Source organism: Leuresthes tenuis, unplaced genomic scaffold (genome assembly GCF_036924035.1).
Source record: "Leuresthes tenuis unplaced genomic scaffold, fLeuTen1.0.hap1 SCAF_20, whole genome shotgun sequence".
Taxonomy (NCBI): Eukaryota; Metazoa; Chordata; class Actinopteri; order Atheriniformes; family Atherinopsidae; genus Leuresthes; species Leuresthes tenuis.
This window is the reverse complement of record NW_027325374.1, coordinates 3,849,612-3,864,168: the sequence shown is the minus strand read 5'-3', so window position 1 is coordinate 3,864,168 and position 14,557 is coordinate 3,849,612. Positions and strand designations below refer to the sequence as shown.

General features: G+C 44.0%; 2 protein-coding genes across 4 annotated transcripts in view; one reads left to right on the top strand and one right to left on the bottom strand.

Moving 5' to 3' along the window:
• LOC140279000 (DELTA-stichotoxin-Hmg2b-like) overlaps positions 1-14,557 on the top strand; it is a 335,708-nt gene that overhangs the window by 269,626 nt on the left and 51,525 nt on the right. The gene's annotated exons all lie outside the window — the stretch shown is intronic.
• trim16 (tripartite motif containing 16) lies at positions 54-8,699 on the bottom strand. Of its 2 annotated transcripts, none has more exons than XM_072373485.1 (6): positions 7,865-8,699; positions 4,637-4,732; positions 4,149-4,382; positions 2,402-2,573; positions 2,008-2,103; positions 54-834 (listed from the first exon to the last, which is right to left on the bottom strand). In XM_072373485.1, the coding sequence occupies exons 1-6, from the start codon at positions 8,546-8,548 to the stop codon at positions 233-235; spliced, it is 1,884 nt and encodes a 627-aa protein (XP_072229586.1). In that variant the 5' UTR covers positions 8,549-8,699; the 3' UTR covers positions 54-232. The 2 variants fall into 2 exon arrangements, with proteins under 2 accessions (XP_072229586.1, XP_072229585.1); XM_072373484.1 differs by having other exon boundaries at positions 58-834; positions 7,861-7,883.

Below are 14,557 nucleotides of genomic sequence, written 5' to 3'. Positions count from 1 at the left end.
CTCTGTGAACAAAGGAGACTGTTTTGTTTCCAACATTTTTATTTGCATACAGAAAATATGGAGCAGTAACAGTATTTCCTCAGGCACATGAGAGCATAAATATAACCCAAACACACATAAAATTAACTAGCTGTAGTTTTGCAACAACAGTAATCTGCTGTAAACACGTTAAACATGACTTTACTTTGCAGATGTTGTCTGGTAACAGCACAGTACTCTTGTTTCTTTTTGTTTATGTTTGTGGAATAATGTCATTTGCAGGGGAGGTGGGAGGCGAGGGGCTTTTCAGAGGCAACGGCTCTCCAGGCAGCACCAGAGCCACAATATTTTCCTTTTTGGGAAGCCAGAAAGCCGGATACAGAGGCTCCAGGAACTCTGTCTCGTACTTGTGGATGAGCGTCATGGTTTCTTTGACCCCGTAGAACGCCAGCAGGCCTCGCGTGTAGTCCACGTAAACCCCGATGCGCGTGAACTTCTCCACGCTCAGCGGCGTCTCCACGTCGCTGTGCCAGGCGGAGAAGGTGCGTCCGTTCCACTGGAGACACCAGGAGAAGTTGTTTCCCGTGATGCAGCTGTTGCTCTCGTTGCCCTTGCGGTCGATGCTCTTGTAGGTCAGCCCGATGTGCGTTCCCTCGCCGCTGATGTCCACCTCAAAGTACTGCCGGCCCAGGTAGAAGCTTTCTGTCGCCAGGACCTGCCGCCAGTTCTCAAACCGCTCAGGCAGATCAGGATAAGGATGCTGCCAGGGGGTGGTGTTGGTCACCTTCCTGTTCTCCTCGGTCAGCCGGAGGAACTTGTGAGCCGTGTCGGCATCGAAACTCACTTGGTTTGCATCTGCAGAGGATTATTCAACATGTCAGACATGTTTGATAAGAACAGAGGACAAGTGCAAACAGCGGTGTGTTTACCAAGGTCACACGCTCCAAGTCCAATTACTTTGTTCATTTGTGCGGCAAAAACACATCTCATATGATTTATGTTCCAACCAGGGCTGGTTTGGAACAGCTACAGCAACTTATAATATATTTTATAACTACAACAAACACAACCACAGATGGGAGCTCCATAAAAAACCTCTAATGTACTCTCAGAGGTGTAAAGACGGCTGTTTTTAAACGAGTTATCATAAGAAAGTGTCTTCTTAATGTTGAGAATTATGATTTAAAGCTGATTAAATTCAGTAAAAATAGAAACAGAATGGTTTTAAACATAGAAGCACAGTTAAAATGAGAGCTTATTTTGAATGTGATGCAAGCAAAACGTTTAAAAAACATCTGCGTTGCATCAGCTCTGAACACTTCCTGTAATGCTAACACACGATTACATGCAGAGGCCACTCAAGCTCGTGTTACACTTTCATTTAAAGCAACACCAGAGAAGTTAGTGAACCTGGAAATGATGTATTTCTAACCCATTTCATAGCCTTAAACTTTCCTGGAGCTCCCGGAGTCTGATATATCGCAGTTCAAGGCTTTGCTTTCCAGCCCTGCAACAACATGACAACAAATTCATGTGTGTGACAGCAGTGTTGCATCTGCTGTCAGATACTTTAAATGCACCACCCTCCTCGTCCCAGATTGGTCGGATGAGGCTGCGGTTATAAAATCAGGATTGTATAAGAGCAGGGCGACAGTCTGGAAGTGACTGTGAGTTGATCCTTTGTCTTAATTGGCTGATTTGAGTCCCAGTTTCTGCTCAGTGGGATGAACTGTATTAATATACACTTAAACTTTACTGTTTCCATGCAAAAAGATGGAACTTTAATGAACTTTAATGAAACTTTTGCTGCTCCACTTGCATCTTTTTTGCTGTTATCAGATTTTAAAGAGTAGATATTCCTCTTTTTCATCATTTTACATGTTATCTCGGTGCTTTTATCAATCAAGCACAGAGTAAAAACGATTTGTTTTCCGTCTTCATTCACACTTTTCCCCTAATTTCTTTCTGCTGCTGTGGATTTTTGAGGACTCTGCACTCGACCCACATTCGCTGAAATAAAAGACTTACATTTGAGGAAGTCGGTTCGCGTCTCCGGATCAGGCAAAGACATGTTGTGTTTGGCTGCAACAATCGCTTGCACTGTTGTCTTTATTCCCATTTTCTCTGGAAGAAAAGAAAAGATCAGATTAAAGGTCACGTTGCCAGAAAGGCACGCTCCTGATAAACAGGTATTTGGAGTCGTTCTGCTCCTTTAGTCGACCTCATTTGCATCACAGAAAAAGCAGGTGAGTCACAGGGAACACATGTCGCTCTGAGTCAAACACCGAGGCACATTTTATCTAAGAATTCTTTACATGCGTGAGCACGCCCAGACAGTGAAGGCAGCGTCTGAACAGCTGTACCCAAGTGCAGGTTGTGCTGCGTTTTCTTCAGGAACATCTTTCTTAAGAGGTTTTCTCACCGCTTTTGCACGTCTCCTTGACTTTCTCGATGTAGGAGGACACCAGCATCGCACAGAGCTCCTGCGTGGAGTCAACGATCACACGGCTGAAGGAGTTCAGACAGTCCATCAGGCCGATGTAGACCCCGGGCAGAGAGTTATCGGTGGCTTCTTTCTTCCACTCTGAATACTCCTAAACAACAAACACAGGCACTCAGGAAAGAGAGCAGGGGGAGTTCTCACACTGCATCGAGCCCTTCTGGGGTTCCCATCCATCGGGGGTTTGATTACAGGCTAACAGGAGCCTTTATTCTTATGTTTCTTTAAGGTTTTCTTCTGCTTTAAACAAGACAAACGTCCACAAACCCTAACCAAGAGCAGCCAGAGTCTAAGCAGAACCATAAAGGTCATACGGTTATTAATCAGTACATTTCTGATAAATACATAAAGCATTTTTAATACTGTTGCATGCATGAATGCATGTATGTATGCGATATCGTTAGATTTGTTTGACAGTGTGAGATGCTGTGCAGCAATAACTTGACGTGCAATGAGAAGCAATGCGTGTTGGACAGATGTCTGGCTCAGTTTTCACAGAAGTCGCCACATCACATGACATTTAAAGCCCGGGACGGGTCAGATGCAGCAGTTTCCTCTGGCTGAAGGCTTCACCGACAGATTCATTTTCAGCTCATTTTCCACATCTGGTACGAGAACTTTCTGGCCCAAGAGGTTCTGTACAGTTAGTCTGAACAAAGTGAAGCCTCAGTGGTCTCATTTTTTATCTCTTCACACTCTCCTCCTTATATAATTTTATACTATTCTGACTAAAGAAATGAAACAGGAAGTGTTGCTGCAGCTGTTAAATATTCATCATAAAGTCCTCCACATGCAGCCAAAGACACGCCTCCTCCCACCTGCTATCTTTGCTGCGATGGACTGAGGTCAGAGCGCTCTCAGTTTGGAGAATCAGAAGCTTTACTAATGGGTAAGATGAAGCTTAAAGCTACTCAGAACGGGGCCACTTTTACCATCTGAGCAACTCAAAGCTAAAAACCAAAGAGCTACATCGTGGAGCTTTACAGGGCCGAACTCTCAAAATGCTACAGCATCTCAGCAGAAGATCACATGTGGAGTCCACTGAGTAAAAGAACGTTAGCATTTCAGTAGAAATCAGCCACTATGATAACTTCTCTGGCTGCATGCAGGGTTTAGATGACACATTCTCTCTCTAACCCCATAAAAAATGTGCTAATATGATGCTCCTCATATTTCAAAGCAGCCTATTTCAAGGAGATAAGTCACAAGCTCACAAGGCCCCTTGACAACTTACTGTATAAGCTGGTACTCCAACTAGTTTAGAGCTGTTAAAGGCTTTTAGATGAAAGGTTAAGGAGTAAAAGAACGTTAGCATTTCAGTAGAAATCAGTCGGCTTGTTGGCTGAGAAGAACGCCAGCAGAGAACAGAAGGAAGCTGAGGCTTGAGGCGGCTGCAGCTCAGGAGGAAGAACAATCGCCTCCTGGCTTCCCCGGACTATGTCGAGGAGTCCTTGGACCCCATGTTGGCCACCAGTGTGTCCATCAGTGTGTGAATGTGTGTGACATCTGTCTTTTTTCTCTTTTATTATTCGATGGAATACTTGATTACCTAAATAATCCCTTGCTGCAGCCCTACTGAAGATGATGCTGTAAAAACTGTTTAAACATGGCCTCTCTCGGCTTCTGTAGAGGTCAGACAAGTCATGGCCTTCAGGGCTCATGATCGTACCTGCAGGAAGTCCACGTCGTTCTTATTCCTGGAGATCTTCTCCACCTGCGCCTGAGTCTTCTTCAGCTCCGTGCACCTCTGCTCCAGGTGAACCCGGATGCCCTCGGCCTGCTTCAGAGCCTGCTTCTCCTCGCCCTCCAGGATCTCTGTCACCTCCCTCTTGGCCCTCTCCACCACCACCTGCAGCTCCTCAAACTGGCTCTCGATCACCGCCCGTACCTCCATCACAGATTGCTGCCAAACATAAAAAAAAAAGGAGAATCCTGAATAACTGCAACCTCACAAAGAGAAATCTCAGTTGCCTCATGCCTCAGGTTTCCCTGAGGTGTGCTTTGACACCTCAGGGAAACCTGTTTGGCCGGGGTGGCTCTGAAACCTCCGGGATTACAGACCAGAGGCTAATAATAGAGGCCGCCCACTCAATATTGTGCCATTTGTGTGACATTAACAGTGTGACTCCTTTCAGGTGAGTCATGCGTTGTGTTTACCTCAATGGAAACCGTGTTGAGCTGGAGTTTGTTGATGGCGTTCTCCGCTGCCGTCACCGTCTTCACCATCTCAGTCTGCTTCTCCTTCAGTTCCCTCTGTGATCACAACCGAGGAAAAAAACAGGCTTCAGACACTTCCTTCATGGAAACCCGCTGAAAACATGTCACATGGACACCGTCTTCAGTCGTTTCCTGGCTTTCTTTACTCTGGAGGGCACACACATCATAGTCTTGATTCTCATCTTTGTGGCTTTCAAAGCTCTGACTTGTTTTCAGTCTAACAAGTCGAGTCTAAATTCCTCAGGCAGGTTCGGACGACTCGTGGCTAAAGCTGCTTCGCAAAGATTCATCTTCCATAAAGTTCAGACCCCGAGGGAAGCGCTACACATATTTCCCTTTGAGTCGACACGATTGTGTGGATTAGAAATGCATAACCCTTCAGGTTACTGTGTAAATATCCCACAGCTAAACCATACGTCTGGAAGATCTTCTTGCCTTTAGAAGATGAGGAAGCCCTCCTTCAGCACTGCTTTTAGAGACATGAACATGCAAATGTTGGGTTAATATGCAAAGGAAACATGATGATACAGGAAAGGAAATCTTTTCTTTAAACCAAGCTGAAAGAATAGATCTTAAAGTTTACCAGTAAAATGTGAAGGAGCATCCAGGAGCTTATAAAATAGAGTAGTTATTGCTTTACAACATGCTACTCAAACACATTTTCGTAATTTCACGTGTGATTTACTGCTATGTAATAATACTTTTACCCTCACCCTAATTATATGGCATATTTTTTCAGTAAATGAGTAAAATGTGTAGTCATGACTCAAGAAAAGAGCCCATTTATGCGCAGCGTCATGAGATTATGTCGTTCCGTGCTACAGGAAACAAGAATATCTCCACGAGGGAACACAGTGTCCCGAACATCACATTTAAAACACACCGAAGGCTGCATTCAGAGGGTTGGGAGCAACATACAACGAAAGAAAGTCCAGCCACACAACAGACTTTTGTTTTAAAGCGTTATTTTAGGGTTCACAGAGTCGTTGTTGGTTCACACATTAAAAACCACTTGGTTAAGGTAGGAAATTTCCCATCAAACTATCCGTCCTAGTTTAAAAGCAGCTCTGGGAGGTGAGAAATTAAAGAAAATATTCATATTCTGGCACATCTGGCAGCAAACTCTCCAAAAGTCCTCCAACAGTTGATCTCCAGTGTTCCTAAAATGACATTTAAGAGCCTCTCCACTCAGAAAAGGAGGTTAGAGGGGTGGTGGAGGATTACGTCACAGGACTTTGACCAGGACTCTGATCTTTTGAGCTTTTTCTGCAGTGTTTGGTTTTATTTCAGGACTTTATTGACCTCGTTCTTGATGCACTTCTAGTTAAAACTCACTAATTCATTCTTATTTTAACATGTTTAGGCAGATTATTTGTCAGAACCAATGTATTCACAGCTAAAATGTGATCAGTTTTAATGAATTCAGATCAGAACAAACTCTAACAGACTTATCCTGTAACTTCTCAATATTTTTATCAATGGTCCAATAAGTTTGTGGCAACAATTAGTGACTCAGATAACTACTCCTATCTCATTCTACCCTCCAAAGCAGTGCAGATGTCCACAGAACCAGCAGCATTGGTAAACTCCTATTAAACTATGATCAGATTGGTTTTGACAGTCTTTTGGTTTACATTTATAACTGTAAATGTCGATGTGAATTGTTTTATCTCTGGAGTACGTCTTAAATATGATTCGCTAGCAAAAAACGCACAAATCGCCACTTCTTCCCAGTATTTTACAACAGAAACTGGACCAGAACACATTACAATGATACATTTTTACTGTGTGAATGTGACATTCAGGTCAACGCCCTTCTGCTGTCGCTTCAGTTTGACTTAATTAGCTTTCAGCACATCTTTGTGTGAGAATAATGAAGAAAGTTCTGGACAGTTTTTGTCAGAACAAAAGGAATAAGTGTAATGTAGCTCACATATTGATCTGATCTTATGCTGATGAGGGTATCAAGAAATATACCCTTAAAGGAACATTATATAAAACATAATGAAACATTTTAGATAATATCTAATTTACTTGGAAAAATCATATAAATCTAAATGTACAGCCGTTGTGTCGTCTTGATTTTCCAGTAAAAATGTGGACAACCACAGTGGCTTCGGCCTCCGGACATGGAGCCCATCCACCAGGTGAGCTTCAGAGTTGCCATTAAAGCTCATTTTCGTGCCAAATAAGCAGCAGAGCTTGGAGCTGACAAGAAGCAGCCAAATATTACCTGAAATACAACCCTGACAGTCGGGTGGAGCCAATCTACCGTTTGGCACAGACACAGTTTATCTGAAATTAAACAGTTTGGTTTTTTAACCACCAGGCTGAGAAACTGATGACTCGGCTGTTTTACTGAACTTTAATCGTTTAAAGTAAGTAAGTAATGAGTTGATATTTTTCTTCTGCAGAGGCTGAGCTCCACAGATCAGTGGTTTCATGCTTGGAAGGAACATTAATTCTGTGGGTTATGTAATAAAGTTTCGAGTGAGATGAGGTGGAACACGAGCTCTGACCAGGAACAGGAAGATGTGGTTGTATTGTTTTCTACGTCGGTTTCTGTGCGGTGAAACAACATTATTTCCTCTTTCTGAGCATCTCTTTTAGTGTCGGTATCCTTACCTCCTTTCTTGTTCCACCAGGAGAGGAAATGAGCAGCATGTAGGAAGCTGCTGAGGTATTTTCACCCACATTTGTCTGTTTGCTTAGCGGCTCCTAAGTGAGCCGTTTGAACTTCTGTAATAACTTGTTCTGAGGTGCCTCTGCAGGAATCTGGACTGGAACATGAGAGTAGCAGACTGTCACAGGCTCAAGTTTCCAGAAAGCAACACGGGACACGTTGTTGTGATTTGATTAAGTGTTCAGAGTGAGAACAACTGTGATGCCCAGTTAGACACTACTATATATAAGTCTCCTCATCATGTGACAGCACCGGTGTGCTTTAAAGGAATATTTCTGCACCTGTGGGCAGACTTTGTTGGTTTTATGGTTTTATTTATTCCTTGAACAGATAAAATACTCAGTAAAAGGTGGATGTGAGATGACAAAACGACAGAAAAGCTTTTAGAGTTTAAATGTAGTCTGCGGATTCATTTAACGGAATTAAAGAGGTGCGGGGGCATGGGTTTGCGGTTAGGTCTGATGTGTTAAAATGTGAACACTTGCCTCGATCTGAGTGCGCGCCGCCACCACCGGCATGGTGTTGTGGCCCCGGTGGTCCTCCGTCACACAGTCCTGACAGATGCAGCAGGCGTCGGCGCAGCAGAAGAGCTCCAGGGGCCACTTGTGGCTCTCGCAGGTGCGCCTCTCGATGTCCCTGAGCGGCTCCAGCAGCCGGTGGTTCTGAAACTTTGGGTTCTCCAGGTGAGGCCGGAGGTGGGCCTCACAGTACGACACCAGGCAGGTGAGGCAGGACTTGAGGGCCCTGCGGGGACTCTCGATGCACGAGTCACACACCACATCGTCAGGACCTAAAGGGTCCTCCTTCAGCTCCCCGTCTGCCTGGGGCTCTCCCTCCTTCTTGTCCTCTTCGGACTCCTTCAGATCCTCTTGGATTTTGATCTCCTCTGCCGCCTTTGGCTCTTGACTTTGTTCTTCTTTGCTTCTGATCTCAGGAGCCTCCGCTGTCCCGTTCTGTGTGGGTTTAACAGGACTCTGCGGACACTTCGGACATCCCTTGCTGTTGTCCCCGCGGCAGGAAACGCAGACGGTGTGACCGCAGGCTGCCGGGTCGCCTCCGCTCAGCTCACCTGAGCAGACGCCGCACAGCTGCGGCAGTTTGGAGATGGGAGCCGCTTCCACCGCTGCTGTGTCTGCCATGTCTGCAGTCCGCTCCACTCCCACTCTCATATACTCAGGAAACAACTGGCTCAGCCGCTTTTGTCAGCCTCTAGTTCCTGGATCACTCTGAAAAGCCACACCTAGACGTCAGTCAGGGCTGAAAGTTTCACTCTAAATGCCACTCAGCTTCTTAGCGCTCACATGCAAACAGTAAGACGCATGCACACGCACACGCACAATCACAGTCTCTGCCCTCCTTCCCCTGAGGACGAGAAGCCGCAGGGTGGAGCTCTGAAACCAGGAACACTGAGGTGTAGGGTTGCATTCTTCCACATCTTTTGTGTTTAAGCCCAAACCAACAAGTTTTCGCCAGAACAGCATCTCCGGAGTTGTCCTCAGTCCGCTGATGAAATCACTGCTCCGTCTCTCTGCTTTATCAGCTGCAGTTTCCTCTTTCACATGCTGGCATTTCTGCTGCTTCAAAGTTCAAGTGGAAAATCCAAAGTAACCGCAAACATGAACTCAAACGGGGAAGCTTCAGAGGAGATACTGCCACCAAGTGTCCAGAGCTTTATTCTTATCTTTGATTAAGTTATCTGGTCTGTTCACCAGAAACTTTTAGTCAGAGAGGAGAACAGGACTCTGTAAGAGGAGACATTTATATCTACTTATTAAGATAATAGAAAGGATATATGAGGCAGTAAGTAAAATGAAAGCAAACCCAATTTAAAGGTGTGTTTTTATCAGTTTAAATCATCTGAATTAATCTTGGACAAAGAGAAAAATGTGGCTTCCTCTAAAAACTATTTTTGTGGCTCGGTCACAGGTTAGAGGTCAGTTAATTCAGCTCAGGGGGGTTAAGTTGCTCCATATGGGAATAAACTGATTGGATCCAAATAAAACCCATAAGAAATTTTAAAGATAATTAGTCTCCCCTTCAAAAACTGATTGAATAGTCTATTTTTGTTCTACAAAAACTCTTATTTTCTTTCTTTTCTTTTCGAAAAGATAAATTAACTTAAAAAATAACAAAAAGATTAACACAAAAGTTTTAGTCTCCACAAAAACAGAAAGATTGTTGAATAAAACTGGATAAAAACTGAAGTAAACACGGAAACTAGTTACGCCTAAAATTAAATAAAAACTGCCGTCAAAATGAACACTTTTCATGATAAATACGTCGAATACAAACCCAGTTCTAACAAAGCAACAACCACAGCTTAAAGACCAGCACAATTTATTTATATACGCTTAATTTATCAAGGCTGGAGTGAAATTTAGAGCTTGGCTCAGTTTACAGCTGAAAAATAGCTAGCTTATGGGAAATCGGTGTTCATTGCTCCTCCCATGTGTTTCTCCTTTTTACGGAAGAAATAACGTGTGCTTCCAAAATTAAGCACATGACAATAAAAGTGTGTGTTTTCCGGAATAAAGACGATGGTTCAGCTGATCCATAGGCTCGTCTTAACCCGCTCTGCCCCGACACAGATCAGCCACAAAACTAAAACCAATGTTCTGCTGGACAAACCTCCATCAGTGGAGGTATTTCCATGGATGTTCTTCACACTTTCAACCTATCACTGCCCCAAAAGGACATCCCACAAAAACACCTGCCTCCAAACTCTTCAGATACCTCATGGTTCTGGTACCAAACCCTTAGAGGTTCCCTGCTGTCTTCTGGTGGATGAGTTTTGTGTATGACCTTCACCTTTCCTCTTATTCAGTTAATAGGGACGTATGAATACGCCCATATATCCACCAGGAAAAGGGTGTCAGTTACCAGAGAGGGATTCAGGACGCAGATGCAGGGTCGTGGTTTCAGGAGGGTTTTATTATAATAAACACAAGACAAGATCACAGCGGCGCTGCAGGGCAAACGAAAAGGCTTTAAACGCCTAAGCGCTCTCCTCCGCATCTACGAGGGGGGAGGAGAAAGTTAAAAAACTTAAAATCTCTCCACAACGGGAGGAAAACCAAAAGCTATGAACTCTTAACAAAGCAAAGTCACGCTCTCAAAGTGAGGCGGAATAAAACAAAGGCGCACTCTTTCAAAACAGAGGCTCTATAAAACTTTATCTTTAACTTAAAGCTCTCCTTTAACGGAGGCGACTATGACAAGTAAGAACGAAAAATCACTCCGTGAAAATGGAGGAAAAACAAAGCTGTGAAACTTACCGTTCAGTAAATAACTAAGGCTATGGTACAAGGATAAATTACAACACAAGACCGCACTGCAGGAGAGTCGCTCGCTGCAGGCTCGTGGAGACAAGACAAGACAAAAGGCTGGTAATGACGCTCGAAAAGAGACAACATACTGGCACAAGACAAGGGAAATGCAGACTATTTAAACACATGAGGGACCAAGGGGAACAGGTGAAAACACTTGGAATCAGGGAAGACATTCAGACGCTTGACACGGGAGGAAGGGCAAGATACCTGAAACGAGATTAGTGCTTTTCAAAATAAAACAGGAAATGACGAGACAAAACCGTGACAAAGGGAAGGTAGAGTAAGCTATGAGGAGGAATTAGTCCAAGACCAGCAGCTGCGCCTCGGGCCTCGGGCCTTTTAAAAGTGAGGTTAGGAGCAGACAAACACAACCTGGACATCTAACTGGACCACGAGCCTTGGCCAAGCAAACATATACAGGAGGGGATCGACTTAATGATGGAGAATATCCGGTGCCGGGACACTAGTTGGGATTATTACCTTATTAACTGTTCAAAATGCACATTATCCCTTTTTTTCCTTCTGTGTAGCAGTTTTATCTGTTATTTCCAGAACTAGGAGGAACTATGGAGCATGTTCGGAGCACAAAGCATATTGGAATCTGGTTTATTATATACATGTAGGATGAAGTCAGCCCCCAACAGCATTTTCTGGGAGTGAGAGCATTGATTTCATAGGATTTCCTCAGACTAACATGTTTACACAAGTTTTAAAAGTCCAGTTTTGGTTGTACTCATGCAGCATCACTTAAAAATAACATGTTTTCTTCTGGTGTCGTAGAAATCTTCTGAGAAAAATCAGGTTTGGATAATAGCCAGACTTTAAGGTTTTGGAATTGTTCTTCATTTAATTTCAATCAAGGATTCGGGACACAAACACAAATAAGAAAACAGAATAGAGAAATCACAAAAGTCATGAAACAGTTGAGCTGCGATGAGATGATGGGAGAAAAACTGAGAAACCGGATCTCACAGCAAGAAGGTCCCAGTTCTTCCTGTGCATCTTTGTTAAATAAGCTTCCTCCCACCATAAAAAACCTGCATATTAGGTTTTTTGGCTGATGAAGCTTCTCAGTCACCCAGATCATAGTTATCATAAGATCTTGAATAGGTGCAACTGGACTTCTTCTGGGATTCTGAAGACGTTTCACATCTAATCCGAAAGGCTTCTTCAGTTCTAAACTAGATGGTTTACAGTCACATGTGTCACTGAAGCCCCTGAACAATGTCGATTGGGTCATTCTCACCTGGTCTGCCTGCCTGAGATCTCCACAGGTGTGCACCTATGGTTTCCACAGGGTCCGATATCGTGCTGCACGATGCTTTAGACAATCATACTTTCCTACTTTACTCTCACCGGCAGATGTTTAGTGTGAGGCTGTAAAAGTACGCAGTTAGGTCCGAATGTTGGTTACGGCTACAAATATAGACAAGCTCACGGCGTTTCCCATCATGTCGAGTGCTTGTTTATATTGTTTATATTAATTAATGTTAATATTCAACAAGTAGACAAACGTATGTGCTGCAGCGCTGGATGTTTTGTGGGCTGTGAGTGAAGAATGGGAGTAATTTGTTCATATTTACGCACTCTCTTCAGGGTTCTCGCTGCACAGTTTTTGGATGCATCGTAGCCTCTGAACGAAGGTGTGGATTTTCTGTTTGTGCTTGAAAACCTACAAAAGTCTGGTGCCTCTTCATCAAAAGTTTGGAGTGGTTTACGGCCAAACTGGCAGATGATTTAGGTTAAGATGAAGCTGAGACGATGGGAACTTATTGAGCCACTGAGACAGATCATTTGTTATTTTGTGTGTACGATGAGCTAAAATTCTACTTTTGTGCTTTAACTTCTTGCTCTTTGTATTCGATTCTACACTTGGGTCCACCTGGTGTTATTATTATTATGTTTATGCATTTAGTAGACGCTTTTATCCAAAGCGACTTACAGATAGGCAGATAGGGGATCTTGCCTAAGGACCCCTACTGGAGACAGTTTAGTACCTTTCATGCAGGAGTTTTTAACCCAGTTCTCACACATGACCAACCCAGCCAAGCCAACCAAACACCACAGCATCTGCATCCAAACTGAATCTCTTGCTCCATCAAAGGTTGCTAGAAACTTGGGTGTCATGATTGATGACCAACTAACCTTCAAAGAACACGTTGCCTCGGTTGCTCGTTCGTGCCGCTTTGCATTACTAAACATAAGAAAGATCAGACCATACCTAACCCAACATGCCCCCCAGCTCCTGGTGCAGGCCATGGTCATCTCCCACCTTGACTACTGCAACGCTCTCCTGACTGGTTTCCTAACTGGTTTCCTAACTGGTCTCCAGCCTGTGAAACCTCTGCAGATGGTCCAGAACGCGGCGGTGCGTCTGGTCTTGGATCAGCCTAAAAGAACACGTCCCCCCTCTGTTCATTGAGCTCCTCTGGCTGCCCTTAGCCGCCCGCATCAGGTTCAAGTCCCTGATGTTAGCTACAAAGAGCTTAATGGAGCGGCTCCATCTCCTTGAATGCTCTTGCAAAGGCTTCTGTCCCAACTGGGTCCCTCCGTTGGTCCCAGGATTGTCGTCTAGCAGCTCCTACACCACGCCTAAGACAATCCAAACTCTGTTCATGTGTCGTCCCACGATGGTGGAATGACCTACCGAGCGCTACCAGAACAGGGGCGTCCCTGTCTATCTTCAAGAAGCTCCTGAAAACCCAGCTCTTCAGAGAGCATCTCCTATCCCAGCACTTACCTTGTACTTCCCTACCCCCTCTATCTCTGCACTTTATCTTTCTGCACTTCCTTCTATGCCTGCACCCTATCTCTACTCTGTCACCTCTGACAGAGTCGGACTCCTGGGTTCCTTCTATGTAGCTTATTGTTAGCTTTTTATAAAGCTGTTATATCTTCATTTGTAAGTCGCTTTGGATAAAAGAGTCTGCTAAATACATAAACATAAAAGGTGGCACTCATACCACTACACTATCCAGTGTTGAAACAGGTTGAAACTGAGGGTAAACACACTTCTGCCAGCACAAAATGAGCAACACCGTGTAAAAAGGTAAAAAGAGAATAAGCTGCACATAAAGACTTTCCTCACTGGCTTTACTGCATCAGACCAAGCCTCTGACTCCACCTGCTTGTCCCATGCAGCATCCTGGTCTTCCAGAAACACATGAAAATGACCTCTGATAGCAGCTTTGTCATATTGGACGTGTTCAGCTGAGGTAGAGTGAGGACAGAAGTCCATGTTAACAGGTAGAAGAGGATGGTGGTGGATAACAATGAGGCCACGAATCTCTTCACGTTGCAGCTGAAGCTTGCCATACACGAGGCAATTTTTCAAGTGATTTGAAAGCTGTGGACGGTTTTCCTGAGTAAATGAAATCGGGAAGAGTTCCCGTGATCTCGGAGGTTTGGTGTAAGGTGGTCATAAAACTCAATCCAGGCTGTTTTAAGGCAGTCTTAGTTCTCAGATCTTGGGAGTTATGACACAATCATACATGTTTAATTATATCTTAAGTCTTGTTTTCTGCCAGTTGTGACATGTTCTCAACCAATACGTGCGCCGTGACAACTTCCTGTTTGTTATCCTGTGGTCGAGAGTGACCAAACTTACGGTTCAACTGTACAAAAAGAGAAGCAGCGAACTGCATTATTACAGCAGCACGAATGTCTCTGCGACATTTCATCTGCACTTAAAAATGCAGCGGTGGCTCAAAGCTGCTTATCGGCCCATTTCATTCCAGATGCATGATGGGAAATAATCTCAGTTGTGGTTTTACAAATAGTGACCCGACAAGAGCTCGATTCTTTGCCAAATTTTTTAGTCTGTGACCTAAAACTCTGTGACATTTTCTG